This window comes from Labeo rohita, chromosome 3 (assembly GCF_022985175.1).
Source record: "Labeo rohita strain BAU-BD-2019 chromosome 3, IGBB_LRoh.1.0, whole genome shotgun sequence".
Lineage (NCBI taxonomy): Eukaryota > Metazoa > Chordata > Actinopteri > Cypriniformes > Cyprinidae > Labeo > Labeo rohita.
The window spans coordinates 9,666,553-9,693,787 of NC_066871.1; the positions used below are offsets into that span (position 1 = coordinate 9,666,553).

The 27,235-nt window shown below is 36.8% G+C and overlaps 1 protein-coding gene across 7 annotated transcripts in view; it reads left to right on the forward strand.

Moving 5' to 3' along the window:
- Nucleotides 1-24,257, forward strand: part of axin1 (axin 1) — a 56,900-nt gene extending 32,643 nt beyond the window's left edge. For 6 of the 7 annotated variants that reach the window (XM_051105566.1, XM_051105565.1, XM_051105567.1 and 3 more), the window contains 7 exons: nt 5,330-5,426; nt 10,936-11,073; nt 14,276-14,823; nt 15,340-15,510; nt 15,757-16,005; nt 19,233-19,382; nt 22,555-24,257. In XM_051105566.1, the coding sequence (XP_050961523.1) occupies nt 5,330-5,426; nt 10,936-11,073; nt 14,276-14,823; nt 15,340-15,510; nt 15,757-16,005; nt 19,233-19,382; nt 22,555-22,681 (1,480 nt within the window). In that variant the 3' untranslated portion in view covers nt 22,682-24,257. The remainder of the gene's footprint in view (nt 1-5,329; nt 5,427-10,935; nt 11,074-14,275; nt 14,824-15,339; nt 15,511-15,756; nt 16,006-19,232; nt 19,383-22,554) is intronic. The other variant, XM_051105571.1, reaches the window with a different exon arrangement.
- Nucleotides 24,258-27,235: the final 2,978 nt, after the last annotated feature.

Consider the following 27,235-nt stretch of genomic DNA (forward strand, 5'->3'; position numbering starts at 1 on the left):
GCGCGGTCACATTAGCGAAATTTCGTGGTCCAAAAAGGTCTATTGTCAACCCATGCAAGTTACTTTCAAACCAAGCAGGTTTCTGTCGGTCATTGCAGCCGTAATATTAAACCTGTTGCAAAATCTGCATGGGTTCCCAAACATGTCGTCGCCATAGAATTAAAAGGTTCTATCTGCATTCTGAGCACTTTTGAGAGATTGAGCTTCAAAGTTTTGTGTTCCATAGACTTCTGTAGATAGAACCAGTTTTGTTTTCTAAAAAAAGGCCCAAAACGTACACCGCTTACAAAGGAAACATCACATAATGTAAATAAGTTGTCACAGAAAAAGAATATGCGAGCAACTCAATAGTTTTGACAAAAATGTTAGATAGAAAGTTATAATTCTAAGGCGATGATGTGGTTTCCTGTTAAAAAGAGTGGGTTTTGCTTGTGACGATTTGCCGAAAAACAGTTAGCCATTAGCGACTATAGTTTATATAGTTAATAGTGTAGGTATGTATGAAGCACAGCTTGCACAGAGGTCACTTTCAAACCATGAAGCTTTCCGTTGCTCATCGCAGTGAATCAGCGTGAAAAATGGAAATATTTTGCCCTCATGCAAAATTACCTGTAGTGTGAATTCATGTTAAAGAAATAGTTTACCCAAAAATGAAAATCCTGTCATTGAATACTCACCCTTATGTTGTTCCAAACCTGTAAGACCTTTATTCATCCTCTGATTACAAATTAAGATATTTTTGATGAAATCCAATAGTTTTCTGACCCTGCATAGACAGCAACGCAGCCTTTTTAGTCTTGAGCAAGAGACTGTATGACATTCACGTTACATGAATTGACTGATTTTTATGTAGAAAGGGCGACAGCGTGCCGCATTAAAAGAAATGAACGTTCATGTTTTGATAGCTGCTGGACCACTTCAAAAATGAAACTAAAAATAAATCATCTTTGAGAGCAAGGGGTGTTTCAGGGGCCAAACGCAGCTTGCCTATTTTGCGTATGGGGAGGGTCGGCTCTGAAAATTATTCTTGTAACTTTATAAAGACCATGTACATACTGCAGCTAAATTCGGTTGTCAGTTCACCTTTTACTCCTTAATCACATTCTGTATACACACAATTCACTAAAATACGGAAGTGACAACCACATTAACTCCTGAGAAATACAGGTAGTGACAACCGCATTTACAGAAATTCTACCCAATGTGTACGGAACTGAACAACTAGAATTGTGTCTTTGTCTTTATGTGAGATTCAAGAAAATAACAGTGAAAAAAGTCTTAACCTTAGCAAATTTTGATACAGGGCTAGTTGCGCTCATGAGTCCTGTGGTGAAGTGTCAGTGTTGCCAGATCTTCATGAGAAAAAACAAACTAGGACAAACACTAAAACACCCAAATGCTTTGTTTTATAACACCAGAAATAATCATATATCTCACATATGCTCATATAAGGCCAAAACCACTTTATTAACTATTATATTAAATTATATTATTTTATATATTATTATTATATTATATTTTATTGTGCCTAACTTTATGAGCTAAGACCAAACAACATGCCTAAAAGTGCAAGACAGCGCTCTCTAAAGCAGCTTCTTGAGCATAAATAAAACACAGCATGTCTATTAGTGGTAGTTTAGTTAAAATCGACGGACAAAGAGTCTTTAGTCGAAAAATGGCAGATACCAAATGGCTAAATTGTTATTCACTCCTGAAAGATGCCAAAATGTTGCTGTGGTTACGAATGCGGGAGTGACTGCTGTTACTTACACACATAGGACGATAATTTACGGGGCTCGCTCACGTATTTAAATGCGGTTGTCATTTCTGAAACTTGCAGTGTGTACATGGCCCACATTAAGGTTGAACCACTGATGTCACATGGACTATTTTAACAATGTCCTTAACACCTTTCTGGGCCTTGAAGTCTATGCGGTGTCAGAAAACTGACGGATTTCATCAAAAATATCTTAATTTGTGTTCCAAAGATGAACGAAGGTTTGTTACTACATAAGGATGAGTAATTAATGGCAGTTTTCTTTGTTTGGGTGAACTATCCATTTAAATTGATGGGATTTTGTCTGTGAAAATTCACTGAATTGTGCTCACATTAGTGAAATTTTGCATACAAAGGACTATTGTCTGTTGTCTGGCAATAGTGTAACAATCCCGTGGATTCCTATTGGAATGACTGGATTTTGCCCACAGTTAATGTGCAGTTAGCAACGAAGATATATATTGAACCTGTAGGAAAATCTCTGCAATTTTGTCCACCTACCCTCAAATGAAAATGGCTGGATTTCGCCTATGAAAAAGAACAATGATGAATCTGACCGTGCCTGAACTACAATTTAGCAGAAATGTTCAAATGTTCACTTTCACAGAAAATGAGTTCCTTTTTTAATGCGTTTTGGGAGGATTTCGAGTAGAGATGGTTTTAGCTGGAGAAGCAGCAACAGGGAGTGTGCTGAGTGCAGAGATGGCATGAGTGATCCGTGTTGCACAAAAAAACACATTAAAGGCACATCAGGGCAAAAACATGTGTCTGAAGTGGGCTAGATTAGAGGCCATTATCAGCTGTTTGCCAGGCAGAGATGCAGGGGGGTCCGCAGCAGGACCCGGGGGGATTAAAGACTCCCTGTGCCTGTGTCAGTGAAGGACCCCAAACATGCTTTGCTCTGAAGCTGTTGCCGCCACTGCCCCAGGGATTCAGTCAGATGTGGGGAGGACTTTTTTTTTTTTTTTTTTTTTTTTTTTAACAATTTCAGTCCCACAACAAAAACATAAACGCCTGCTATCACTTTAGCTTTGCAGTCTGAGGTCTGTTCTCACACAAGGACTGTCTTGTATGCGCATATTCATTGTTATGAAGCAACAGCACCATTTTGTTCCCTGTAGAACTGACATTTCTTTATAAGTCACACATGCTTGTGAGGTAACAGTTTGCATTTAGCAAGTTTATTTAAAACCCCTGATGTTTAGTACATGTTTTTAATCACAAGTTTACTTGCTGGAACAAAATACAACATAGTAAGCTTTCATTAAATGAGCCATCTTTTGCATTTTATGTAGATTACACCAGCTTTACTATGGTTAAAGGGGTAGTTTGTTTAAAAATGAAAATTTTCATTGTTTACTCACACACATCATTCTAAACCTGTTTGAAATTTTGTGGAAGAGAAATGTTTAGCAGAATGTCTGATCTACTCTCTTTCATACAATGAATGTAAATGGGTACCACGGACTGTGAAGCCTTCAAAAATGCAGTACATAAGACTTCTGAAATCATATAATTTCAGAACATACGATAGCTTTGAATGTATTGAAATGTTCACTGGAAATTTAGCTTTACAGCCATGATCACAATTTACTTAACTGTATAGAAAAGAGCTTCAGTATTATTTCTATACTATTATAGTATTTAATAAGGATATAGCGATATTATCAATATCGTGATATCGCGAAAGCAAAACTCTCAATGTTATCGTGGTCACATGACGATATGAAACGATAGGTCTTTCAGGCACAAAGTGTAGTTTGGTACTTCTAATCCTAACTTAAAAGGTCTTTAAAGTTGTGTTTTGGGCCAGTGTGCTGGATTTCGCCTATGAAAACGTATCTGTCAAATGAACTAAAACCGAAATATGGCTTAATCTCTTTATCAAGTCTGTTTTCACTGCACATTTCAAAGCGAAGTGCACACTTCGTTCAGGCGATCAGCTTGTAATCTGTGTTTTCCGCACCTCAGAATGACTCCGTTCACAGTGAATGAATGCAGTGAACTTGTTTATTGCATATGCTGTGAGTTTAGTGCTCGTTTGGGAACGCAACGGCCACCAGTTATGCTTTATTTTTGCGGCAGATGATTACAGCATTTCACTAGATTTGTGAGATGCATTTTTGTAAGCCTGAAGCTGGAGTTTTCCATCAAAATAAAAGCTTAAAAGTGCAGTATTATTTACTGACAGCTAATGGTTTAAATGGGTAACGTTACTGCGGTCCAAATTCCAAATATCTCTTTCAAGAGTAGAAATTAGGAAGAAGTATTGTAATTTCCCTGCTGTAGTGTAAAGCAAAAATAATATACCTATGAAATATTCATGTAATTTATTGTGCAGTGCAGTTGTTTTACAATTTATTATTATTATTATTATTATTTTTATTATTATTTTTTTTTCCAATTTTTTAAATATCACAATAAATATGGATTCTTTCACAATATTATCGTATTGTGAGATTTTGACATCATTACATCCTAGTATGTACATTGGCTTATTTTTATATTTTCAGTGTTTTAATTTTAGTAATTTTATGTGCTTTTTCTTTTTTTGTTAGTGTTTGTGGTGACCTTTTGCATTAAGAAAAATACTTTTAAAGTGTTTAGTACACCTTTTACTAATACATTATTAAAATCAAATGCTACATCTGTTAATATCATTTAATAAAAGCTAAAATGAACAGTTTTTCCATTTTTAATCTTAGTAGTAATTAATTCATGCTGTATTAATAGTATTGCTCATGCATTAACTAAAATTAATTAATGGTACCTTATTGTAAAGAGTTACCATTTTATTATTTATTCCTATTAATATCCTTTGTATTAGTATTGTTTTTAATATCAGTTATTTTGGTACTTTAACTTTTAATCTAACAGTTATATGTCAGCTTTCAGTTAACAAACACAATTTACAATAGTTTACAGTGATTGGGTTTCCATCCAACGTTGCAAATTTAACTTATGCGCAAAACTGGAATATTGCGTAAAACACTTGCGAATAAGCACCGTTTCCATCCGAGTAAAAGAGGACAAAATTCACTTCCTGATAAACTGGCACTAAATATCGCTAAGTAAAGTAGCAATTACTTGCACCTTAGAGCGAGCAGACGAAACACAATAAAGGCAGTCATTGCTTTCGGAGGTTGATCCCTGCTGTTTGCAAACGTTCTGGGAGGCAGTTATACAGAAATACTTTGCCGACAGACTTTGCTCTGGCATTGTAGAATGACCGAAACAACATTTCAAATGCTGTGCAACAAATTTGGTCAAGTTATCCCATCCCATTGCGCAGTCCCATGACTTTTTGCAAATGCATTTCCATCTCCCATTGTTCACATTAAATGTTTTTCACACAAGTCAAAAACCACCTCAAGCGAGCGTTAAATATTATTTGCGAATCTGTGAAATTTGCCTTTTCCATCACTCTTTTTCTGATACAGTACTTCAGTGTGAAGTGTGGAAACGTAGCTAATAATAGCACTAGCTTAGACATTCTGCTAAGTATGTCCTTTTGTGTTCCATGGTTGAATCATCTTATGTTTCTCCCTACAGAGATGGAGTCCCACCTTATAGATATCGTAAGCCGCATCGACATGAGATCCACGAAAGTGCCAAAGTTAATGGGCGAGTGCCACTACCTCATATTCCTGTAAGTATGCTTTGGATTTCTAGAACACCTTGTTGACTTTACAACACTTTTTGTGTGTGTGTGTGTGTGTGTCTCTACCTTTCTTTCCATCATTCCTCTCTCCCTTTCTCTTCCCCCCACTCCTTCTTTTTATTTTATTCTCTGTGCCTTGTCTCCGTCCATCATCTTCTGGTCTTTCCCTGTCATTCTTCCTCTCTCTTTTCTTCCCTCTGCCTTGTCTCTCCCATCGCCCCTAAAATGAATGTGCATTCTTAAGATGCACAGCGGTGGCTGGGGAGCTTTGATCATGTGCCGGCGAATAGCTGATGGAGAGTGAGAGAGCGCGAGTGTGCTGTCTAAAGCGTTCCTGATGCTCTCGTCAGCTCTGCCTGCTCTGCCCCAGCAGATGTGAAGCCTCCCCCTCTGATGGCTCGGCTTTCCCACTGCACCGGCTCCAGCATAATTGGAGCCTCTGAGATGGAGCCCAATTTAACAGAGCAAACATACACTTCCCCTCACCGGGGCCTTTCACTCATCCTATAGAGACTGAAAGCTGTGGAGGCAGCGAAGACACTTCAGCTCGTATGCGCGTGTGACGTACTGGAGACTCTTTAACGTTTTTTTTTTTTTTTGTTGTTTTTTTTTCGACGTGCACACCAATGTCTGATTATCAGATGACAAGTTGCAGATGTACAAACTTTCTTAAAGGGATAGTTCGCCTGAAAATGTAAGTTCTGTCGTAGTTTACTCACCCTTATATTGTCCAAACCGGTTTGGCTGACTTTATTTCATGAAACGCAAAATGACGTAGCAGGATGTTTTGCCGTGTCTAGGGACAGACAAGCTCTAAAAGGACAAAAAGAGCCACACAATTAGTGTTGTGACTCGTGCGGCATTCGTCTTCTGATCTATCTGAGATAAGTTATCTTTTAAATAAGACTCTTATGCTCACCAAACTGCATTTGCACTACCAGTCAAAAGTTTTTGAACAGTAACATTTTAAAAAATTTTTTATAAAGAAGTCTCTTCTACTCACCAACTCTCAACTATTTATTTTGATCTAAAGTAGAGCAAAAACAGTAACATTTTGAATTATTTTTACCATTTAAAATAATGACTTTCTATTTAAATATATTTTAAAATGTAATTTATTCCTGTGATCAAAGCTACATTTTTATCATCATTACTCCAGTCACGTGATTCTTCAGAAATCATTCTAATATGCTGATTTGCTGTTCAAGAAACATTTTATTTTTTTTATAATTATAAATATTTAAAAAAAATATTTTCAGGATTTTTTGATGAATAGAAAGATCCAAAGATCAGCATTTATCTGAAATAAAAAGCTTTTGTAACATTATACACTATACCATTAAAAATCTTGGAGTCAGTATATTTTTTGGGGGAAAGAAATTACTTTTATTTAGCAAGGACGCTTTAAATTGATCCAAAGTGATGATAAAGACATTTATAATTTTAAAAAGATTTCTATTTCAGATAAATGCTGTTCTTATGAACTTTCTGTTCATCAAAGAAACCTGAAAAAATTCTACTCAGCTGTTTTCAGCATAATAATAATTTTATTTTTTTAAAGCAAATCAGAATATTATAATGATTTCTGAAGGATCATGTGGAGTAATGATGTGAAAAATTCAGCTTTGAAATCACAGGAATAAATTACATTTTAAAATATATTTAAATAGAAAACCGTTATTTGAAATAGCAAAACTATTTCAATTTTACTGTTTTTGTGGTACTTTGGATCAAATAAATGCAGGCTTGGTGAGCAGAAGTGACTTCTGACTGGTAGTGTATTTACTGTAAAAACAGTAATATTATAAAATATAACTATTTTAATATATCTTAAAATGTCATTTAAATAATTTTATTTCCAGCAGCAGTCTTCATCGTCACGTGATCCTTTAGAAATCAGTCTAATATGCTAATTTGGTGCTTAAAAAACATCATTCAAAATGTTATTAAAACAGTTGTGCTGCTTAATGTTTTTGTAGAAACCATACATGTTATTTCAAGGTTCTTTTATGAATAGAAAGCTTATGAATAAAAACCCCAAACTTTTGAATGGTAGTTCATATTCAAACCACACATATTTGAGACTGAATAATGACACAGCTTGGCCTGTTCTTTGCATAAACGATCATGTGACTATTTAGGTGCTTTTTAGTCTTTTTTGGATCTTGACAGCCCCTGTTAACCATTCAGATTAACTGTATAGAAAAAGAACAGATTGAACATCTTGCCTAACATCTGCTTTTTTGTTTAACCAAAGAAAGAACATTATATGGGTTTGGAACAACATTTTCAGATGAACCATTGGCTTTTAATTGTTATTACTCTACTTGCTCAGGTTTTCTGTTTTTGTACATTACGTTCACATTACTTTATGGTTCTAAACCTTTAACTCTCTCTCGCTTGGATGTTTCTTTTTCCCGTTTGGTTGCATTCTCGCGTTCTGTCTCTGTTAAGTTTAAAAGGCTCTCTTATATTCTGTAAGCGTGGTCTGCGGCAGGGAGGCAGTGTTAGTAACCAAAACGCCTTGTCAAGACTTGACAGATTCTGCAGTTCCACTGGGCATGTAACCGTGTGGGCTGCGGAGGAGACTGATGAATCTTAAGCAAACAGAAGGCCAGAACAAAGAGAGCTGAAACAGGCTTTAGATCAGATTTGGCCCTGTAATCAAAATTTTAACAGCTCCTGTAAGGTTTTATTGGACCTTGTCCAGGCACCGCCTGCAACTATATTTCTTCATGCGTCTGTCCTCCTCCCCCGTCTCTCTTTTTCTCTTTCTAGACTTCTGGAATAATGCATTTCCTGAACTTAAGTTGTTTAGAGTCCTGTTGAAAATGCTACAGTAAGGGTCCGTTCCCTTCCGTCCCGGCTAATGTGCTCCGATAAAGAGTGATTATCTGATTTTCAGATCTTTGTTTTAAGTTTTGGGTGCATGTTGCAAACTAAATGTTTTTTTTTTTTCTTTTTTTTAAATACCTGTTCTTTACAATGAGTTTTCAGAAAGTCCTATTAAGATCATGAATCATTGTGCTGTCACTGCCGGCACACTAAATGAGGACAGTGTGTATGAGTGTAGTTTAGCCAGGAATGATAAAGCAAAAAACCCCAAGAACCCATGGTTTACAGTGAATTTATAACAGCTAAGAGGCGTTGTTAGATAAAACGCGAAGCAGAGTGCCTAAAACCCCCTTAGCTGTTATAAATTCACTGTAAACCATGGCTTCACTGGGCGTATTGCTTTTATAAGACGGTTATTCCTTATACATAGTAAGGTTTCACTAAATAAAACGGAGCAAATAAAGTGTAATGCTATAAATAAAACCGTATTCTTCCACCAAACAATGTAGTTCCTCAGAAACAGTTGTGGTTGCAACAAAGTGGTTGCCAAGCAACACACAAAAGTAAACAAAGGTGTATGTTTGCGAGTATTTTACAACAGCTTAGAACGCGGCTCAACCAATCAGAATCAAGGACCGGAACTATCAGTTTTATAAATTATATTTTAACATACATTAAAATAGAAGAGAATTGATAATATTTTAGTATAGGGACCAGTTCTCACTATTAACTAGTTGCTTATTAACATGCCTATTATTAGCATATTGGCTGTTTATTAGTATTTATAAACCATTTATTCTACATGACCATGTTCTACATCCCTAATCGTACCCAATACCTTAACAGCTACCTTACTAACTATTAATAAGCAGCAAATTAGGAGTTTTAATGTGCAAAAGTTGTAAGTAATGGTTTGTTTATAGAGAGAATTGTTACTTAAAATAAAGCATGACCAGAGAATTATTTTAAATTGTAGTAATTCGCAGTTATACTGTTTTACTGTCTTTTTGATCAACTATATGAGCCTCGGCAAGCGTAGGAAACCTTCAGAAATGTTGAAAAAATTTACCGAACCCAAACATTTAAACAATAGTGTATTAAAAAATAGTCTGTCCCTTACCTATAGTTGTGCACTTCATTATAGCCTATTTGTTTGATGTTGTTGTACTACATGTAATATCATTTTTTTTTTTTTAGTTTTTTTATTTAGTGTGGTCACGTCTAAAATGTGTCTTGCAATCTGTAAATGTTATCCAACTAATTTGATTTTTTTTTAATGTCGGTTACAAAAGAAATTTAAGCCTTTTCAGACATTCAGATTATAAATAACTCAGCCAGTCTCTCATTCTGAGTCAGCAGCAACAGCGCCACATGAAACAATAGTGCAAAAGCAGATGCAGTTTGATTACGTAATTAAATATTCTAATCACGCCGGTTTGATTTTTACAATGTCAAAGGGTTAATATTTCATAACTAGTTTCTCCATGACAACCGCATGGAAATGTAGGCGTGAATCCCCTGATCTTTGCGAATTCGTGTGTACAGAATAGAGTTAAATGCAAAATTATAATGATTGGCATAGCAATAACTATAGCCATATTTTGAATTCTCACATCTGTAAACTAGAACATCGATGCCAGTTTAACTTTTTTTTTTGGAGCTGTTTTTGACCAAAGTAACATCAAGTGATTGTTTTGCTTTGTATTTGTGATTTTGGCAAAAAAAAAAAAAAAAAATATATATATATATATATATCAACAACAAGCAGATAGAAACAACTAATTTGATTAGAAACATAATTATATCATTAAAAAAGCTGATGGAAGAAACATGCAGCTTAAGTGTTCATCATTAAATGAATTTAATTTAAATGCATGAATAATAAACTTTATTTTAGGTTTTGGTTAAATGGAGATTTAATTTTTAATTTTTTTTGTCCTCCGTAAAAAAAAAAAAAAAAAAAAATTGCATCCGTATTTTAAGTGTGTGTACAGAAGCAGTACATTCATTCTCAGTGGCGTATTAAAAATGTCAATCTAGTCAAATCCCAAATCATATAACCAAGTCAAAAATTTATTCAGATACCTTCAACGTTTCTCATATTATCATAGTTTATGTGCTAGTTTAGAAAATGTTAATAAAATATCACAAGAACACTTTTATAGAAAATTACACAACTATCAAAACTTTGCTGACCAATTACCAAGCAATGTTTAATTTTGTTCAGTCTGTGGTTTAAAAAGGTCGCATTAGCAATTCAAGAAAAACCTCTTAAGCAAAACATGGTCAGATCAAAGTGTCCAAATAATTTATGGTCCCAAATGTTTATCATTTTTACTGGTAGTCTACTTTATTAATAATTTTTGGATATAATGTGTCACAGTTTATTTTATTTTGCTATCCTCGCTTACATAAATTAACTATAGTGTCCTGCACCCACTAGTGTAAAAAAACAAAAAAAAACAAAAAAATTCTGTCTGGTGTCTGAATAATTTTAGTTTTGACTGTATGTGTCTGTCAAGCCTGTATTAATGTTCTTTTGCTTTCATATTATTATTTCTTCACATGCCACATGCGTATAATCTAGCTGTAGTTCTAGTTTCTTTAAGTGCATCGCATTAATTGTGAATAGTGACCTTGAGTCGCATTGTCTTCCCATCAGCGCACAAACCGGATGCCAAAGGATATTCACGTTGAGCCGGAGAAGTTTGCGGCGGAGCTCATCAGCAGGCTGGAGGGGGTGCTGAGGGAACGTGAGGCGCAAGAAAAACTGGAAGAGCGGCTCAAGAGGGTTCGACTGGTGAGTGAGCATCCAAATCGTCTTGTCACGTCACTGCCGTATTTTGAGCTGTAGTAGTTTTTTGGTTTCCCTTTGCATCAAACACTGATGTCTGTTCGTGAGACAGTCAGATGTGTTCTAAAGACTTCCTGTCTTATCAAGGGGACTCTGCTCATTTCTTTGGTCTTTCTGTTCAGCGTCAGGTGAATCACCTGCCGAGATTGAGCTACTTGCTAGTCTGCCTCAGTGTAATGACTTTGTTTGAAGTCAGTCGGGGCGTGAAGAAATGCTTGCGCGCGCGCAAATGGGAATCTTTTTCCCGACTCAAAGCCAGGTGTTAAGTCTCAAGGCAGATTATTTATGTAGTTTGGCCTCCTGTAAGAGGAACTTCCGTCACAGAACAGTGACTTTGAGTTATTAAGAGCCGAAGGAGGGATGTCATTTGTCTCCTAATTGATATTCTCACTGGTGCCTCAGCTTTCAGCAAACTTGTTTAAGTTTTCTCTACCTATCAGCTGAGCAACCATCTTCTATATACAGCGCTTGCTCGCTTTGCTCCACTGAGCAGGACGGACTCTGACAGTTAAACGTGTTTTTGCCGCCAACTGAACCTTGACAAGTCTGAATAAACTCTGATATCACCATTCTGGGGTGTTATTCAGTCATTTTCGGACCGAATTCAGTTTTTAGAGGTCGAATCGGCGCAATGAATATTGGCTGCTTTGCGCATTGCGGTTGGATTTGTGTTGTGTCTCCCGCCTCCTTTTTTTTTTTTTTTTTTTTCCTGGCATGATCTGTCAAAGATCATCCAGAGCGCTGACCCGCACAGCTGTTCAGTAAAAATAAAATTATGCATAAGCCAAATCCTCAAAATTCCTTATCTCCCTGGACTTTACTACCTGGAGAGAGAATCAAAGCATTGCACACAAATTGCCTGCTGTGGTTTCAGCTTAATTGACTTTCTCGATTTATGAAAAAGAGAAGACAACCAAATGAAAACATTTGATGGAGGGATTTTGATGGAAATAAATGCAAAATGTGACTGCATTAACAAAGAATAAAATAATATATATTTATATGTGTATATGTACTGTTACTTCCATTCACGTGTTTTGGATCTAAGATTTATTTATATTATTTCATTTTATTTTATTTGAAGAAGTCTCATCCTCACCAAGGTGGCATCTACAGTTGAGGTCAAAAGTTTACATACACCTTGCAGAATCTGCAAACAGCAAGGCAAGGTGTTATAAAAAATCCTTGTTGTTTTAATGTTGTAACGTCTACTAACATGTAACCTAAGTATCTTCTGTAGCTTCTGAAGAGCAGTACTAAATGAAAGAAAAAAAAAATGTAGGCAAAATAAGAAAAATGGACACATCTTTATTCTGTTCAAAAGTTTTCTTCGGCTCTTAATGCATTGTTTCCTTTTGAAGCATTAGTGTGCGCTTGAACCTTCTGTAATAGTTGCATATGATTCCCTCAACTGTCCTCAGTATGAAAAGATGGATCTCAAAATCATACAGTCATTGTTGGAAAGGGTTAAAATACAAAAAATACTGAAAAACCAGCAATTTGTGTGACCTGAAGGATTTTTCTGAAGAACAGGTTTAACTGTTCAGGACAAACAAGGGACTCAAGAACAACTATCACTAAACAAACAAACTAAAAAACACAGCTGTGGATCATTCAGGTAACAACACAGTATTAAAAATCAAGCATATGGAACTTTTGAATGGGGTCATTTTTATAAATTCAGCTATTATTATCTCTTGTGGACTATATGTAAACATCTTTTATGTGAAATATCTTATTCACGTCAGTACTAAATAAAAAATAACATGCAGTTTTGTATGATCCCTCTTATTTTGGTAAAATAATTAATTGATTCTGCAAGGTGTATGTAAACTTTTGACCTCAATTGTATTTGTTAAAAAATGTTCTGAAATATTACAATTTAAAATTACTCTTTGTTTAGGAACATTAAAAATCTTATCAATATTGAAAACATGTATTGCTCATAGTTTATGAAATCTGGATATCATGCTATAATTTTTAGGGTGTTTTTTAATAAATGGAAAGTTGAAAAGAACAACATCTATTTGAAATGCAAATCTTTGTAACAATATAAATGTGTTTTTGATCAATTTTGATCAAATTAATGCTTTGTTGCTGAATAAAAATAGTAATTTCTTAAAAAAAAAACAAAAAAAAAACTTCTGAACAGTAGTGAGCTGGCGATTCAATGGCCAAGTGGAACATGTCTGACATGTCATCTGATCATCTTTTTTTTTTTTTTTTTTTTTTTTTTTTTTTTTTTTTAGTAACTAGCAGCAAAGAGAATACACAGCAGCACAGTTTAGCCCACATCAATATAATACAAGCAACAATGGCACTGCATTACAACTAACTACACGTAACTTTAAGTAATTCCTTAAAAATGGTAATGATTAAGGCAGTTAAACACTCACATAAAATGATTAATTTTAATGGGGATAATAATCCTATTTACTTGACATACCAGTATGCATGAACTTCTGCAGATGCCCCAACCCAGAGTGACACAACCTGAATCCATAATATGCTAAATATTAGTCAGAATAAAGATATAGTGGGAATGCAGTTACACTTTAATTAGATTTAGGTCATAGACAAAACTATGGTTTTTCATTGTCTGCAAGTAACAATACAGAATGTGACTAAAATGCAGTTTAGTCACCAGACTATGAGCAAAACCAAATTTGTCAAAGAGCTCAGTGTTTTTTGCCAGTAAAATCTAAATCAGAGAAGGGCACAACAAATTAGCAAGTAAAATAGTAAATCTCATTAAGAGAACAGGCTTGTCAGATCATTTATAATCTAAAAAGAGGTCTGCTTGTTGAGAACGGTTTTTAATGATTAAAATGAATATTAAAGTCATGTTTTAGGCAGCAAGGGAATTTTCTCATGGCTGTTTGAGGTCATTGTGCGTTTCAATGTGACCATAACAAAGGCATATCAATAGAAGCTTAGGAAGCCTATAAACGTATGACATCTGCTGGTTTAAACATGTTACTGCACAGTGTTTCTACAGCCCATTGTTTTCTACACTAGACTTGCTCCATCTGTCAAATTTGACATATTTCGTGACACACTATAAAATGTGTTTTTCTTTGAGTAATATGGTTTCAGATAGTTCAAAGTAATTTTTTGCCATTAAACAATAATCTCTCTTGTCCTGTAGGAGGAGGAAGGTGATGATGCGGACATCTCTACCGCTCCCTCCCTGGCCAATCACAGGATTCCTCCCGCGGTCCACGTGCAACATTATGGCGGCCGCTACTCTGAAATGAGCTACAACGGGCTGCAGTTACGGGACGCGCACGAGGAAAACCCTGAGAGCATCCTGGACGAGCATGTGCAGCGTGTCATGAAAACGCCGGGCTGTCAGTCTCCGGGCACGGGCCGCCACTCTCCGAAGTCCCGCTCCCCTGACGGGCTTCCGGCAGGCAAGATTTCCGGGATGATGATGCCGCTGTCTGGTGGCCAAGGCAAGCACCAGACTCGGTTGGGCCCGAAGGGTGAGGCGTCGCACCTGCACCATCACAAACACATTCACCACACACACTATGCCGCGGCGGGGAAACCCAAAGAACAGGTGGAGGCGGAAGCCATGAGGATGCACGGAGGATTCGCCTGGAACATGGAGCAACACCACTATGGATCCAAGCCACGCAATTTTGCAGATGGAATGAGTGTCGGCCCAAATGCCATGGACCCTATGGGTTACGGGTATGTGCCTCAATGTCTTTTATAAGGTGTGTACACTACTGTTCAAAAGTGTGGAGTCGATGAGATTAAGTCCTTTATTCTTACCAAGGCTGCGTTTATTTGATCCAAAATACAGTAAAAACACTAATATTATTACAATTTAAAGTGTTTTAAGTTTTGTATTTTAATATAGTGTCACATGGTCTTTCAGAAATCATTCTAATATTCTGCTCAGGAAAATTTCCTTATTATGATCAGTGTTGAAAACAGTTGTGCTGCTTAATATTTTTGGTGGAAACCTTTTTTAGGATTTGTTGATAAATAGAAGGTTGAAAAGAACAGCATTTATTTGAAATAGAAATTTACTTTCACTTTTAATCAGTGTAATGTGTCCTTACATTTAAAGTAATTTCTTAAAAATAAAAATCAGAATTGTATTGACTCCAAACTTTTGAATGGCAGTGTAAATTGGAAATATTTAGTGAAGCCATTTATCTCGAGCTTCAGTGATTTTGATGTTCTCGTATCTCATTTTAGCAGTAAAGGAAGCACGCTGTCAAAGCGTCCCATCAGAAAAGGAGATGATGGTCGAAACTTTGAGATGCGAGAGCCTTTGCCCGGTGATGATATGGAGAGGAACCAGAAGATACTGCAGTGGATGATGGAGGGTGAGAAGGAAGCTGGACGCTATAAGAGGAGTCCTTACGGGTAAGAACACTTACATAATAAAGTTGTGTAACCAGCAATTCAAATACAGTAGCATTTGAAGTGGATCAAAACCTTTCATTAACGTTGTCCTAAAACCAAAACAATACCCGTTCTTGTTTTAGGACAACTTTAAACTTTTTTTTTTTTAGATCCACTTCAAAAGAAAGATAGATGGATAGATAGATAGATTTTTTTCAAAATGAGTCATTTAAATGTTAATTTTGGTGTTGTTCCTGTGTTTCATAGGAGCATCTCTGGCTCCAAGAAGGCTCAGAGTCACGAGGTGTCGAGGCCCAGCTCGGTGGAGCGGCCGGGGGCTGTCCACCCTTGGGTTACCGCTCAGCTCCGCAACAACGTGCAGCCCTCCCATCCCTTCATCCAGGATCCAACCATGCCCCCCAACCCAGCCCCCAACCCCCTCACCCAGCTGGAAGAGGCGCGCAGGCGGCTTGAGGAAGAGAGGAGGAAGTCTGGAACATTGCAGGCTAAGCAGAGGTGAGAAGATGTGTTCACCTAAAGGTCATCGTATGGTGGCTTGATTTGTTATTGCATAATCATAATGTCATGCGATTTGCCTTTGGATCTAAGACATTCACTGTTTAGTCCAAATCTGTTTGAGAATGCACTAAAAAGCACTCTTTAAGGATATTTTCTGAATTGAAAATAATTTTGATATCTTTGGGGGAGAATGTCAATGTCAGGATGAAACATTTCTAATATGGTAACGAAGAAAAATGTATCTTAACAGAATTAAGTACTTAAGAAGAGTCTTAAAGGATTACTCCATTTCCAGAATAAAAATTTCCTGATAATTTACTCACCCCCATGTCATCCAAGATATTCATGTCTTTCTTTCTTTGCTCGCAAAGAAATAGTTTTTTGAGGAAAACATTTCAGGGTTTTCTCCATATAGTGGACTTGGATCAATGGATTGAAGGTTATAAATACAGTTTCAATGCAGCTTCAAAGGGCTCTACACAATCTTAGTTGAGGAATAAGGGTCTTATCTAGTGAAACAATTGGTCATTTTCTTTAAAAATGAATATTTATACACTTTGTACACACAAATGCTCATCTTGTCTAGCTCTGTGTTGTGCATGTGTGCTCTGTGCACTCTGGTTTAATACAATTAGGGTATGTTGAAAAACTCCCATCTTATTTTCTCCTCCAGCATAAAATTGCCCTACATCGCTGTTTTACCTTTTTTTTGTAAAGGGTGTTTGATCTCCTTTGCATGTTCACTTTGTAAACACTGGGTCGGTACTTCTGCAGCAATGTAGGATGATTTTAAAGTTGAAACTCTATTGAACCGGAGTACACACACCTGTCGCAAAGCTAGACAAGATGAGCATTTGAGGTGTAAAAAGTATATAAATCTGATAGTTTCGCTACACAAGACCCTCGGCTGGGATCGTTTAGAGCCCTTTGAAGATGCATTGAAACTGCATTTTTAACCTTCAATCCATTGAGCACCATTGAAGTCCACTATATGGAAAAAAAAAAAAAAAAAAAGGTGGAATGTTTTCCTCAAAAAACTTAATTTGTTTGTGACTGAAGAAAGAAAGACATGAACTCGCCCCTATTTGCGACTTTCTGTCTTCAGTCGCAAAGAAATGAAGTTTGAGGAAAACATTCAAGGATTTTTTTTCTATATAGTGGACTTCAATAGAGTCCAGTGGATTGAAGGTCCAAATGGTAGTTTCAGTGCAGCTTCAAAGGGCTCTACACAGTCACAGCTGAGGAATAAGGGTCTTATCTAAACTCCATCTCATTTTCTACTCCAACTTCAAAATCATCCGACATTATTGTTTTGACAATTTTTGTAAAGGGCGTTTGTCTGTCTTTGTACGTTCACTTCTGCCTACGTCACGCATGACTTTTCCAGCATGATTACGTAATGCATGAAGTTAAGCTACTGCAAGACAAGCATTTGTGGTTAAAAAGTATGTACATTTTTATTTTTTATCTTTTAGAAAATGACTGATTGTTTTGCTAGATAAGACCCTTATTCCTAGGCTGGGATCATGTAGAGCTGGGATCCATATGAAACCAACAGGAGCAAAGATTACATTTTTAAGCCTCTTTGCATTTACAGACTTTGCATTGCAAACTTCATCTTGGAAGATATCATCTTTGTCAGTAATCCCTCACAATGCACAATGCAAGGCTGCGTCCTTTCCCCCCTTCCTTCTATTCGACATGTTCCCGCACACATTGTGGCTGGCTTAGCTGTATGCGTATATAATGAGGCGATGTGAGCCTTCAAAAGCAGCCGGTGTGTCTAACTCGGGGTTGTTCCTCAGGTATGTGATGGAGGTGATCCAGAGGGGTCGTACCGCTGTCAGGCCCGCTCTGTTCCCCACGCTCAGTGTGGTGCCCGCCGTCTCCGACACGGAGCTCTCAGAGGCCGAGTATGTCCTCCATGCTTCTCAATAGAGCGTAGCCCTTCCTTTTGTCATCCCATGCTACTGATACATGCACTAGCATGTGTTTGTCAGAGCTGTCCCGTCACGTAGTTTACTAACGCTTCTGTGCATAGCGCTATCCAGACGTCTGTGCGTAGCTTTTAAAGGAATAGTTCACCAAAGAATTAAAATTTACTCACCAGATTTGGATAAATTTAGCATTACATCACTTGCTCACCAATGGATCCTCTGGAGCGAATGGGTGCCGTCAGAATTAAAGTCCAAACAGCTGATAAAAACATTGCAATAATCCACAAGTAATCCACATGACTTCAGTCCATCAGTTAACATCTTGTAAAGTGAAAAGCTACATGTTTGTAAGAAATAAATCCATCAAGGCTTTCTCCAGTGAAATAGCCATCTTTTCTGAAACAGGAGAGAAATCTGCACAGATCAAGTGCCACTTGCATTTAAAAAAACAGTTTTAAATAAATATGTTGGTAGATTTTGATATGAGAGGACAAGAGGGAATGAAATTTTTCACTGGAGCAAGTGTTATGGATTATAGACTTGTATTTTGGCCAGAAGCAAACATTCAAAATGATGGATTTGTTTCTTACAATCATGTAGCTTTTTGCTTAAGTTGTTAACTGATGGACTGGAGTTGTGTGGGTTACTTTTGGATTGTTGTGATGATTTTATCAGGTGTTTGGAGTCTCATTGTGACGGCACCCATTCACTGCAGAGGATCTGTTGGTGAGCAAGTGATGTAATGTAAATGTTCACCAAATTTAAATTTTTAGGTGAACTGTTCCTTTAAGAATATAATATAGTTTGACCAGATTTAGTACGTAGTTTCTCACCGATTTGGTTGCAGTGAAGTGTCGCTCCGGCGCATTAACCACTGATCAGCTGCAGGAGAATGAGAGGCTGCGGATGTGTGTCTGCTCCTAATGCAGATATGCAGTTTAGTGACATCAAAGCTTTGGTGTGGATGAGATGAAAGCGGCACATCAGTGCCAGTGTTTTTTTTTTTTTTTTTTTTTTTTTTTCTGAGGAACATTTGTCAGGCATCTGGAATCCGTTTTACTTGGCAAGAGTAAACCGATCCTCTGACGCCCACCAGCACTCGTGCCCACTTCAAGCCCAGCAGAACACATACAAGAGCCTTTCAAATACGGCTCTGGTCCAGACGTCCTTTCGGGATGTTGTACTTCTCAGTTTGTTGCTAGAAAAGCTAAATGCATCATTTTATTCCTCCTTTTTGTAGGACAAATGTTTGGGTTGTTTTTCAAGTACCTCTTGGTTCATTTGCAGGCATAAGAATATGAAGAAGCAGCCCTGTGAGAACATCACCGTGGCCTATTACTTCTGCGGAGAGCCCATTCCATACAGGACATCCGTAAAAGGAAGGATCGTCACGCTGGGACAATTCAAGGAGCTGCTTACTAAGAAAGGGAGCTACAGGTAAAGCTTTCTGTTTTAGTTTGAAAACTGCAAGGTTGTGTTTCAGTGTAAACAAGCAAAAATGGAGACTTTTAAAAAATGGTGTGACTGTACACTGGCAGTGAAAACACCAGTGTAGACGAGGATCGTTTTCATTTTAAAATGACTTTACAATGAAACCCACAAGCTTTACAAAAGACTATTGTCTAAAGTATTAGTGTAAAAGTATCATAAAACTGGTCCGTACAACTCATCCATCATTGAAATTTTCTGAAATCATTCAATAGCTTTGTGTAAGAAAAGACCAATAATATCATTATTTAATGATAATTTACTGATAATAAGGATTTTTTTAAAATAAAAGATAAATGCTGAATAAAAACATAAATGGTATTCTTTTGAACTTCCCGTTTTATTTTTAAACAAAAAGATCAGTTTCCACAAACATTATTAACTCTTTTCAGCAAGATAATGTTTCTTGAGCAGCAAATTAAAAATGAGCAGCAAATTAAATGTTAGAATGATTTCTGAAGGATCATGTGACACCGAAGACTGAAGTAATGATGCGGAAAATTCAGTTTTGCATCACAGGAATAAATTGTTTTAATACACACTACCAGTTAAAAGTTTGTGAACAGTAAGAAGTCTCTTCTGCTCACCAAGCCTGCATTTTTTTTATTTAATCCAAAATACAGCAAAAACAGGACAATTTTGAAGTATTAAAATGAAATATTTAAAATAAGTGCCTTTTGTTTGAATATATTTTAAAATGTAATATATTCCTGTGATCAAAGCAAGATTTCCATCATTACTCCAGTCACATGATCCTTCAGAAATCATTCTAATATTCTGATTTGTTGAAAATGGTTAAGTAGAATTTTTTTCAGGTTTCTTTGATGAATAGAAAGTTCAGAAGAACAGCATTTATCTGAAATTGGAATCTTTTGTAACATTATAAATGTCTTTATCATTACTTTTGATCAATTTAAAGCATCCTTGCTAAATAAAAGTATTAATTTCTATAATTTCTTTCTTAAACTCCAAGCTTTTGAATGGTATAGTGTATAATGTTACAAAAGCTTTTTTATTTCAGATAAATGTTGATTTTTGGATCTTTCTATTCATCAAAGAAACCTGAAAAAATGAACTAAACTTTTTTTAAATATAATAATAGTAATAAAAAATGTTCCTTGAACACAAGCAAATCAGTATATTAGAGTGATCTCTATCTTCTAAAGGATCATGTGACACTAAAGACTGGAATATTGATGCTGAAAATGTAGCTTTGATTACAGGAATAAATCACATTTTAAAATGCATTCAAATAGAAAGCAGTTATTTTAAATAGTACAAATATTTAGGGCCTGAGGACCCTATTGGAATTGCTCCGTTCCTTATTATTCCGTTCCAAAATTAATCAAATTTTTGAGGGCCTAAGCATGCTCAAAAACTCACAAAACTTTGCACACGCCACAGAAGTGGTGAAAATTTACATCTGATATGGGTTTCAGAAGTAGGTGTGGCAAAATGGCTCGATAGCGCCACCTATACACATTCAACGGAGTGCGCCTCAAGCTACGTTTCACGTACATGTACAAAAATCGGTACACACATGTAACTCACCAATACCTACAAAAAAAGTCTCTTGGAGCAAAAATTTGAAACCCAACAGGGAGTCGGTTATTTTTTATTTTCTCAGCAAATTTTGTGCCATTTTTGCCATTTTCAGACATCATACTTGAACGAACGAACGAACAAACTCCTAGAGCAGAGGTCTCAAACTCAGTTCCTGGAGGGCCGCAGCTCTACAGAGTTTAGCTCCAACCAGCTCCAACTCACACCTGCATGGTAGTTTCTACTAATCCTGAAGGCCTTAAATTAGCTGGATCAGGTGTGTTTGATTAGGGTTGGAGCTAAAGTGTGCAGAGCTGTGGCCCTCTGGGAATTGAGTTTGAGACCAGTGTCCTAGAGATTTATACAGATCAACACCAAAATTGGTCAGTGTAATCTAAAGCCCTTCGTGATGTTAAATTGTGAAGATATAGATTTCTGTGGCGACCTGTCAAATTTCGATGTTTTGCCGTGAAACAGGAAGTTGCTATAACTCAGGCATACAATGTCCGATCTGCCCCAAACTTCACATGTGTGATAACACTCCTGACCTGAAGAGATCTATATGCCCATAATGAGTTATAGTCATAGCGCCACCTGCTGGCAACAGGAATTGGCATGTTTTACACTGTAACAAACTCCTAGAGATTTTACAATATTAACATTATATGTGGTCAGTCTAATCTAAAGGCCTTCGTTATGATAAATTGCAAAGTTCTTTGTGGCCTGACAAAGTTGGATGTTTGTACCATGTTTTACACTAGCTTAAACATGCAATGTCTGATCTGCCCAAAAACTTAACATGTTTGGTAAGAGTCCTAGCCTAAAGATACCTAAATGCCAATATTCAGATATAATCATAGCGCCACCAGTTGGCAGCAGGACAGTTGGCACATATGAGTAACAACGTATTCCTCCAGTATTTACTATTTTCAAAGCATACTGCCCACCATTCGCTTTTTTCCTAAAGCCACCGGTCAGCGGGGAGCCCGGGTGCAAGGGCCCTTTCATCGCTGCTTGCAGCTTTAATTCACAATATTACTGCTTTTGCTGTATTTTGGATCAAATAAATGCAGGCTTGGTGAGCAAAAGAGATTTCTTTAAAAAAAAAAAAACATTAAAAGCCTTACTGTTCAAAAACATTTGACTGGTAGTGTATATTAAAATACAGTTAGGTTCTTTTAAAATGTAATAATCCATTGTGGTGAGCATAAGAGACTTTAACAACTTAAAAACTATTGTAGGGCTTCAAAAGCCTCACATACTTGCACATTAGTAAAACTATCACTTTTATTGTACTTCTATACCTTTTAAAGCTTGAAAGCTTGTCACCTTTTTATATAATTGCATGGAAATGTCTTCAAAATTGCTCTTTTAGTGAAGGAAGTCACACATGCTTTAAAACAGCATGAGCCAAGCAAATGACAGATTTTTCATTTTTGAATGGACTCTTTCTTTAAACTTATTTCTAGTATCAAATGGCGACGTACGATTATATATAATGCTAATATTTTTTTACTGTAATGCCAACTGAATGGAATGGTCTGTTAAACCATCTCTATCCCTTTTCCCCACATCCTAGGTATTATTTCAAGAAAGTGAGCGACGAGTTTGACTGCGGGGTGGTGTTCGAGGAGGTACGCGAAGACGACGCCATCCTGCCCATCTTCGAGGAGAAGATCATCGGAAAAGTTGAGAAGATCGACTGAGCCCGGAAGGGAGGGAGGCGGGAAGAAGAGGGACTGGAGAAAGGGAAGAAGCGGCGAGCAGGTGCTGAGATTGGTACAGCGAACGTGGACGCGCAGGAGAGCGAGAGGTGCAGAGCAGGGACGGTTGCTGTGGAAAGTACACTATTTACTCCGAGGCTTCTACCTCCGCACGACGGCTGCTCAGTGCTCAAAATCACTGCATTGTGCACGGAGAGCCCTTGGACTCACAGAGACGAAAGCGTGAGGCAGCATTCTCTCACTTTTGCTATATTTCTAACTCTGAAAAATGTAATGTAGCAATGTAAAGTTAGCTTAGAAAAAAGTACTATGAATATGTTTACTAAAGCTGCATATTTTTGATATGACGTATCAGAAGGAACATATCCTTTCTAATTTAACAACTCTTGTAATTTTATATGTACTGGTACCAGATGTGTACAGACTGTCTGTTTAAAAGGAAAAAGAGAAAGTTTTATATCTATTTAAATATTTAAAAAAAAGGACAAAAAAAAAAAGAGGAATCGGTTCACCCATATCAAAGCTGCGGCGGCATCAACCCAATACAGCGGTAGTTTTCACAAGGCTGTGGTTACGAGGAAATCATAACCCACGCTTTACCAAGTGCTTTTATAAATCATAAACCGGTTAGTCACTTTGGAGAGGGAGGAGTCAGTCGGCGCCGCACTTTTTCACCGCATTATGCATTGATGTCAAAGGAGAGCCGCTTCGAGCGGACGTCCTATACGACGATGCCTTCACATTGCTCCGTGTCTTTCGTTGATGTCATGACATGCATAATAATTCCTCCCCTCTTCATGATTTAAGCGCAACGAGTGCGCTGATTATATCTCAAGTGGCACAATTTATAGGTCTATAGTTTATATCCAGAATCTGTAAGGTCGCTTAGCGCTGACGCCTGTTTAGGAGCAGGAGAATGTGAGACTTGTGGAAGAGGACACGACGTTCTGGTCGTCCTGGGGTCCATCGTTTATCTAGTGCCATTGGACAATATACTGATCATGTTTACACTTACCTTAATGTATTACAGAACAAGAAACAAATAGAGAATTGTAGCCTTTTAGCTTAACACGGCTAAATGTGGTGCCTGGCGAGAATGAAATGTAGTTTTAGCCTTGTTGAGATCATGAAACACCAAAGAGAACAATCTACCACAGGAGTCGAGTAATATCCGTTTGCGTCGCTTCAGCGACAAAAATGAAGCTCCTTTATAGAGTTTTCAGGCTGTGTGTTGTAACGAAACACTGCGAAGTGTACTAAACGCTAGGAAAGGCCTGACGAGAACAAGTCGGACATGGTGCTGTAACGTTAGAATGCTTTCTGTTGATCTGGCATCCCACTATTTTTTTTTTTAATTCCCCAGTGTAGTTTGATTTAAGTTGCCGTTGTCATCAATGTTTGTCATGTTTTTTTTTTTTTTTTTTTTCCCTCACGTTCAGTTTGAATTGTTTTAAGCTTTCATCAACTTGAACAATATGGGTACTTGATGCAAAATATGGAACATTTCTCATGTTTGACTTTTTTTTAATTACGGTGTAATTGTCAACTGGGATGTAAAGAGTTAACTACTGTGAATAGCCTGGACACGAGCTCCTCTCACTGAATGATGGATGACCTGTACATAGACATCACAGAGTGCCTTTCTGACCATTCTCATCTCTGATCCACTGTCTGCTCTCCTCACTCCATGTGTCCAGTACCAGGGACTTGCATTATGTTTTTAAGTTTCTTAAGAACTTTTTTTTTTTGTTAGTTTCCTATGCGAAGAGCATCAACACACTTTAAGTCTATGTAAATATGTACATTTTTTTTAATGTGTCTTCAACTACAACCAGCAACCCGATTTGGATATTTAGTGCCCTGGTTCTGCTTAAGTGTGCCGAGTTGTACAGTTATCATTTTATGGTACTTTGGACAATAAAGACTTAATAAAACAAACATAGAGTTCTCGTTACTTTTTGTTTGAGTTTATATTTTATAAATTATATATATGCATGTGTGTGTGTAGTTATTTGGGTTAATTTATCCATGCATGAAATGAAGCCTTTCTATGTGTTTTTTTTTTTTTTTTTTTCTTCTTAAACAAGAGTTAACAGATGATGGCGCTCTTGTTTCCTAGCAACAGTTTCTGAGCTTTGCCAAGATCTCATAAAGCCGGTGGCTGAGGCTCCACATGAACATTGAATTATGACAGATCATATAAAAGCAACTATTAAAAACATATTAAAACTGCAGTACATAAGATTTTGGGGGTGAAAATCAATTATTGAGCTGGTAAATAAAATCAGCTGTCCTTGCCTTTTGCCAATTGACAACGACACGCTTATACTGATTTAGAAGCTGACGGGTCGGATTTCGCGGGAAGTGTCATTTGCCCGCGTAGTTTTATTTCAGTAAGAAAACGGCTGTTGCAGCACGTGTGCGGTGAGGAAGTGTCTCAATTTTGGCAGCTTGTAAGCATAACTAATGATAACTAATGAGCACCATTACTAACACAAGGAATCGTTCAAAAAGAAACCATCCGTAAAACTAACAAACCTCATTCACAGAAGAGCTTACAAACAACTCGTATCAATAAGTCGAACTGGTTTACAAAGATGGCGACAAGTCAGAGACTTGAAATGATTTGAAACCCGACCCTGAGATGGACTTTTTCTAACCCTGCAGGTAAGATAGTGGTTACTTGTAAAGTCGTTTATTTTAAAAGCGGAAGAGAGTTACTTGATTAAAATACTGTGTTTACAGATATTGATCTTTTAATTGTTTAATGTAGTTATTTGCTCAGAAAAATAGATCATATAAAAGAAACTACTGTAGTACAGGAGTTTTTTGAGTAAAAATCAATTGTTGAGCAAGTAAATAAAATTGTGCAGTGTTTAAAACGTTGTCCTTCCCTTTTCCCGATTCACAACAGCACGATTCTATGATTTATAATTGTGACCCGAATCACAAAGCCAGTAAGGGTCATTTTAAAATTGTGATTTATACAGTATCTGAAAGCTGAATAAATACGTTTTTGATGCATTAAAAAAAGAAAAGAAAAAAACATTAAAAGTTGTCCATATGAAGTTATGAATGCATATGATATGAATGCATTTTACTCATCAAAAATGACGTTTTGATATATTTACGGTAGGAAATTTACAACATATCTTAATGGAACATGATCTTATGATTTTTTTAGCATAAAAGAAAAATCGATAATTTTGACCTATACATACATTGTTTTTTGGTTAATGCTACAGATATACCCGTAAAGACCCGTAGTTTTGTGGACCAGGGTCACATTTATGCTGTCAGGTCGGATTTCGCGGGCAATGTCAGTTGCCCGCCCTGGTGAAAAAAACAGCATGGTAGGTATGTTTTGATGCTGGTTTAAGCTGGTCCTTTGCTGGTTTATGCTGGTCATGTTGCTGGTCAAGGACCAGCATAAACCAGCATCAAAACATACCTACCAGCATATGCTGGTTTTTTCACCAGGCCGTATTTGATTTATTAAAGAAGCTATCTATTGCAGCGCAATAATTGTCTCAATTCTGGCAGCTTGTAGGCATAACTAATGATAATTAATGAGCAGCAGTACTAACACAATGAACCTTTAAATAAGAACCATCGATAAAACTAAGAAACCTCGTTCATTCAGGAAAGTGCTTACAAATAACTCGTATCAATAATAAAACTGTTTTAGAAAGATGGCGACAAGTCCGAGACTTTTTCCAATTCTCAACAGCACGCTTCTAATGTTATAATATAAGCTGTCCGGTCAGATTTCGCGGGTAATGTTATTTGCGCGCGTATTTATTTTATTAAAAAGGCGGGCTATTGCAGCACATGTATAACTAATGATAACTAATGATCAACTTTACTAACACAATGAATCGTTCAAAAAGAAGACCATCCGTAAAACTAAAAAACCTCGTTCTGAGAAGAGCTTACAAACAACTCTTCTCAAACTACTTTACAGAGATGGCGAAGACTCCGAGACTTGAAATGATTTAAACCCGATTCGGAGATTGACTTTTTCTAACCTAACAGGTAAGATACATCGCATACCGTTTTTTTGGAGGTGTGTTTAATATCGTTATTTGCTCAGAAAAAAATCGTCTGTAAATGTTTCAGTTTTACGCCTCAGTCGCTAGAGGGCCACATATTCTGTACTGCAGCTTTAGTGCCAATCTTGTCTTTTTTTTTTTACTTTTACTAAAACAACCCGCTTTTGTCTTTGTAATTAGATATATGTGAACATAAGCAGTAGAAACAGGGTCTTTGTGGGCATCCAGTATGGCGCTGTAGGGACTCTGAGTGCTTTGTTAGGAGGCTTTCTTTTGTAGACGGCACTTCTGAGGCTTAATGGGTTTTTAAAGAGGTCCTTGGGAAAGCCACAAAAATGCATGGCTTGATGGACTCCTTTTAACTCGAATGCGTCATATAGTAGCTATAGCATGAGAAAATGATTTGATCGGTGTCTGCTTCCATTGAAGAAAAATAATTAAGGTGCATATTGTCTTGAAAATGATTGAGCCTGTTCCCTTAAAG